General features: G+C 44.0%; 1 protein-coding gene across 1 annotated transcript; it reads left to right on the plus strand.

The window, feature by feature from the left end:
• The first annotated feature begins 4,245 nt into the window (after positions 1–4,245).
• HTR1D (5-hydroxytryptamine receptor 1D) lies at positions 4,246–5,379 on the plus strand. Its single transcript, XM_054999721.1, has one exon. The coding sequence runs from the start codon at positions 4,246–4,248 to the stop codon at positions 5,377–5,379; it is 1,134 nt and encodes a 377-aa protein (XP_054855696.1).
• The last annotated feature ends 754 nt before the right edge of the window (positions 5,380–6,133 follow it).

Here is a 6,133-nt window from a genome sequence, read left to right on the forward strand (position 1 = left end):
GAAGGAACTCACGCTGTGGGAGGGGCTGAATTCTAATCTGGCCTTTGTCACACTTGTCTCTGGAAAAATTTTTAAATCTTTTATTTATTTTCATCTTGGGCTGCCATTTGGGACTCAACAATAATCAGATTGTATTGAAACGTTGCCCTTACCAATCAAAATGGGTGCTGATGTGTGAAATTCTACCGTAATATAAAATTCAGGTTTCGCGTACTGCTGCCTTTGAATTATGCTTCTAATTATCCTGTTTTGTTTCCCCAGAAGATCACCTAGTTCGACATGTGTCAGCAGCTGAGAGGGCAGGTGAATGTGCTTTGGTTATACTCTGTTGTGGGGTCTCTCACTTAATGGGTGACGGATTGGATACTGCTGAAGAAGCCCTCTTGGGTTTGCCAGAAGAACAGTATATTTTTAGCTGATGATGACATGTCCACAGTTATTCTAAAACAAGGTCATTCTTGCTACGTGGACAGTTGCCTTTAAAATTTAATTTCAACGTTGTTCAGCCGTTTGCTGACAGGGAGAGAACTTAAATGCTTAAGATGCAGGAAACTATAAGCCCTTGAACTAGGCTTTTGTGTCTTTCTGGCCAACTTTGGCCTAGTCTTCAGGCAGGAACTACAAGTTGCATTGTGTTGTGATTATTTTTCCTGATTATGAATTTTTTTTTTCACAGAACGCAGCAATGAAGCCTGCTATTTAAAGGGAGAGAGCGGACTGGAGGAGAGGGGCGGCTGTAGCATAACGGTTAAGTGGCTGGGATGCGAATCAGTACGCTGCTACTTCAACTCCCACTACTGCCATGAGTTCAGAAGATGGGCTTGGGTAAGCCACTCCAGTCAGTCCCAGTTCCCCAGCTGTAGGGATAATAATAACCAGGGCTTTTTTTCTGGGAAAAGAGGTGGTGGAACTCAGGACCACACAATGATGTCACTTTGGGTCAGCTGGAACAAGGGGGGAGTTTTTTAAAGTTTAAATTGCCCTTGGCAAAAATGGTCACATGGCTGGTGGCCACAGCGCGGAGGGCAATCTAAACTCCCCTCTGTCTGGAGATCAGGGGACGGGGCCACCAGCCATGTGACCATTTTCAAGAGGTTCTGGAACTCCGTTCCTCTGTGTTCCCGCTGAAAAAAAGCCCTGATAATAACACTTAAGACTGTTTTCACATGTGCCTGTAAGATCGCACGAAATTCACGGAATGAAGCGTCTTCCTAATGTGATTTCCCAGCATGATCCCCTTTAATGGCGTGATGACATCAGAAATAGCGCCATGAAACAGGATCGTGCTCGGAAATCGTGCTAGGAAGACGCTTTGTTCTGTGAGTTTCGTGCGATCTTCCGGAGGCGTTGGCCGCGTGGAAACGGCCTTACTTTGTTCATCAAAGTGTGGCACTGATCTATCCAGAAGGGCAGTATATAAGCACACTGCTGCTGCTGTTTTTGCTATTTCCTTCATGCTATTTTCCTAATAAAAATCTCCACCCCCCCCAAACTGCTTTACCTGGGGGGGGGGAAATACAGGTACCACTAGTCTTCCCTTTTAAATCATAGGTGCAGACTGAGACGTTAAAATGGATCTGGATCAAGCCAAGCGAAGCTGTCCTTGCAGCACTACAACTTACACTACAGGGCCCTCTCAGGTCAGCGGCTCCAGCTACAGACCTGGTGCTAGGGTTGCCACCCTCTAGGGCTGGAGATCTCCTGGAATTACAACTGATCTTTAGAGAACAGAGAGCAGTTCCCCTAGAGAAGATGGTTGCTTTGGAGGGTGGGCTCTATGATATTATACCCCACTGAGGTCTTTCCCCTCCCCAAACTCCATCCTCCCCAGACTCCACACCCAAAATTTCCAGGCAATTCCCAACCCAGAACTGGCTACCGTGCCTGTTGCTTCCTTCCTCAAATTGATGGCTGTGCAGGAGGAGACATTCTGTAATTGCTTCTGAAGGGTTGAAAGCCAAGTCACCCCTGAGGTGTTGGCGGAGTTACTAAGGTTTGGTTTACGCCTGGCTGCTAGTGGCCCTCTAAGACAGCTACCCACTGGAAAACTTCCCTGTAAATTAAATGACCAGTCTACCATTCCATACGTAGGCCCCAAGGTTACCAGCCTTGGTGACCTAGTATATAAATAAACCATATGCTTGCTTTGGTGATATACAGAGGACCTCTCAGCTGCTAGGACATCTCAGCAGTTCTTCTCATTATTGCTAAGCTACATACTGGATTTCTTCCTTTAGATGCAATTGGGAACCATGAGCCATGTCAGACAACCACACCTTCTTCCTCTTTGGAGTTCCATGACTTTGCAGCTGGAAACCAGTAGTGCATCTTGCACTTGATCATGAACGACTCACAGAATTTAGAAAGTCTTCTATATCATCTGTCCATTAATAGTGGTAGGTGGTGGCTCAAAGACCTTTCCAAAGTGAATGTACAAGGGACAAGGAGGCCATGCAGATATAACAGATAATGGTGTTTGTGTTCCACAACATGGAACGCTGTGTTTTTGTGAGCATTTTACCATGAATTTATCAGCCAGCTTATTTATTTGGATCTGTCCTTTGCTATGTCCCAAGGGCTTTGGGGAGATTAAATGACTTGCACAATTACATATCAAAAATAAGGATATCTATCCCTGTCCCTGAAGGGCTTGCCGTTTTATGGTGGAAAATAGCATGTTTTAAGGCAGTTTAATGCTTTTGCAAACCACTTTTCTTTTTGACTTTCTGGGTTTTTTTTTTGAATCATTACAAAATGCCTGTGCAAACAACCCTTTGTGCTATGGAGCCATTCCTTTAGTCAGCGCAGGCAGAAATATTTGGCCAGAGTGGCATTTGTGGCTGTCCTTTCTTGGAGATCTCTACTGTGTGGTCTCTTGAATCCGGAATTCCAAGGGATGGAGGAGGAAGTTTGTTAAGAGTAGTATCTAGACAGATAAAGCACTTCTGTTGTGCTTGTGCTGGGATTTCCCCTTCTCAATCTTTGATTAGGATCTGCGTACATTCATAGCAGAGCATTTGATATCTGAAGTGCTTGTCTGTTGATAATACAACATATGTCCTGAAAGGGGGACAAAATGTGATAACTTTGTTAAAAGCCCTGCAACGGAACATGGGAAAGCTGTAGGCTGTTTGGGGGAGGAGAGGGTTCTGTTGCAAGAGGACAAAGAAGGAGATGTTCAGTCACCAAGACAGCATGTGTAAGAGACTTAGAGCCGAGTTACAAGTGACACCTTACACAGGTTGGACACTTGTCAGCTTACCTCAAGTTTTGATGGGAAATGTAGGCATCCTGGTTTTACAGCTTGGCTCTCCATTACAGCTGCAAGATCAGGATGCCTACATTTCCCATCAAAACTTGAGGGAAGCTGACAAGTGTCCAACCTGTGTCAGGCGTCACTTGTAGCTTGGCTCACAGAAATGAAACTGCTTGTGCAAAATTTGACCCAGGAGTACAATCTGCTGTAGTTATTGCAATTGCAAATGGTAATTGGATGCACAGCAAAACCCTTATCTGCTCTGAAAAGCATTTTACACAAACTTAGCCTAAAATGGGAAGATGACTCAAACATTGTCCATTTCCGATTTTTTTTTCTTCCAGCATAGATCTTTTCTATTCCTGCTGCCTGAGAGCCCTTTCTGTATACCGAATGTGGGAATTTCTCCTGTATTCAGAGCAGCAGCTAAGCTGCAGGTGGACCCTAGTTGTTCCTTTAGGTTTGGTATTTAGTAAAATAAATGTCAGGTTGCCAACCTCCAGGCAGTAGCTGGAGGCCTCCCGGAATTACAACTGATCTTCAGGCCACAGAGATCAGTTCCCCTAGAGAAAATGACAGCTTTTGGAGGGTGGACTCAATGGCATTATATCCTGCTGACGTCCCTCCCCTCCCCAGGATTCACCCCAAATCTCCAGGAATTTCCTAACCTAGAATTGGCAACCTTAATAGTAATCTTTAGATGTTAGGTGGTGAAGTTAACATGTGGCAGGCATCTCTTGTCGCCCATTATTGCATGTTGTGCATGAATACATACCTGTGGATCATCTACTAGGGTTGTACAGTTACAAAACACACCGTGGTTGATGCTTGCTTAATGCTTTTGTTCTTGGCTTCTATTTAACAACGGCATGCTTTCTCTCCCAAGCTTGTATTCCAGAAGGCCTAGTTTCGGTAGAGATTTAGATACACACTCAAGAAGTATGTAAAGGATTAAGTTGAAAAGGAAGGAAAAATCAGCACAGAAGAGAATGACCCCACACAACCGGTCTACGGAGTTTTCTTTCCAGGGTACATCAAACATGACTCTGAACTCCAGTGAAATACCAGAAGACTGGGATGAGGGGACATTGCTAGGCCTAAAAGTATCACTTGCTGTGATTTTGGCCATAATCACTTTGTCGACAATGCTTTCCAATATGTTTGTCATCATCACGATTATCCTTACAAGAAAACTCCACACCCCTGCCAATTATCTCATCGGCTCTTTGGCTGCCACGGACCTCCTCGTGTCGATCCTCGTCATGCCAATCAGCATCGCTTACACCGTCAGCCATATATGGACATTTGGGCAGATTATGTGTGACATCTGGTTGTCCTCAGACATCACCTGCTGCACTGCCTCCATTCTGCATCTTTGTGTGATTGCTTTGGACAGGTACTGGGCCATCACAGATGCTCTCGAATACACCAAACGCCGGACTGCAGGCAGGGCTGCCTTTATGATTGCCATTGTTTGGATTATTTCCATTTGTATTTCAATGCCACCACTTTTCTGGAGGCAAGCCAAAGCCCATGAAGAAGAGGCATTCTGTGCTGTGAACACTGATCAGATTTCCTACACAATCTATTCCACTTGCGGCGCCTTCTATATCCCAACGGTGTTGCTCATGATACTGTATGGTAGGATTTATGTAGCCGCTCGATCCCGAATCCTTAAACCGCCTTCTCTGTACGGGAAGCGCTTCACCACCGCCCACCTCATCACCGGCTCGGCTGGATCATCTCTCTGTTCCATTAGCTCGAATCTTCATGAGGGACATTCCCATTCAGGGGGCTCCCCAGTGCTCATCAACCACGTGAAAATCAAAGTTGCTGACAGTGTCCTAGAAAGGAAACGGATTTCGGCTGCCAGGGAAAGGAAAGCCACCAAAACTCTGGGGATTATTTTAGGTGCCTTTATTGTCTGCTGGCTGCCATTCTTCGTGGTGACTTTGGTCCTACCAATCTGTCAGGATGCCTGCTGGTCTCACCGCATCCTTCTTGACTTTTTCACCTGGTTAGGCTACCTGAACTCCCTAATCAATCCTATTATATACACCGCTTTTAATGATGAATTCAAACAGGCTTTCCAGAAAATGATACAATTCAAAAAATGCTCCTAGTCATCACAACCCAGATTGCTGATAGATAACTTGGCTTTAACTCACCCTACACATACAATTTCCTATGGAGTGGTTGCTAAAATCATTGTCTCGTACATGTGACCAACAATCTCTTATTTTTCATTGGATTAATTTTTTTCTGTCTGTGATAATTCTAATGTTTAGTCCATACACTGAATATGTATCTGCAAAACCAGGGAGGACAAGAGAGAATGAAAAAATAATAGTAGAGAAGCTTATTTTTTCCCTTGTAATATGACATAATTTCTCAATTGTTGCTTTACTGTCAATTAGAGAGTAGCGATAACTCATCTCGTTCTACATAGTTTATCTCATCTACCCCATCTATAACATGGAGACAGTAATATCAGTTTACCTTTTAGATCTTTTGTAAGGATTACAAGGCCAATTGTATGAGGTACTTTGAGTGCATAGGAAAAGCGCAATATAAATACTACGTATTATTATTTACTGCACACATTATCAAAATAATGTCATGAAGGGTTGTCATGAAGGGAATAGATCTGAGCTATAGACTGAGCTATAGACTATAGTTCAAGCCCATTTTTTTGGCAGCAGAAATACTTCCTAACCATTTCTATGATCGAGACATTCTGTAACTATATTGTGAAATGGTTTTTTTAAGGTCTAAGAATGGTTAACACAGCACACTTCCTAGAGTGACTAGTTCCCCTGGGGGGGTCACCGTGGGTTTTGCAATTACAGCAGTGGCGTAGGCAGAAAACAAGTTGTG

Source organism: Eublepharis macularius, chromosome 15 (assembly GCF_028583425.1).
Source record: "Eublepharis macularius isolate TG4126 chromosome 15, MPM_Emac_v1.0, whole genome shotgun sequence".
Classification (NCBI taxonomy): Eukaryota; Metazoa; Chordata; class Lepidosauria; order Squamata; family Eublepharidae; genus Eublepharis; species Eublepharis macularius.

What these genes read in the sequence shown, in the direction of transcription:
- HTR1D (XM_054999721.1), top strand. Translation starts at nt 4,246, where the DNA reads ATGACCCCACACAACCGGTCTACGGAGTTTTCTTTCCAGGGTACATCA.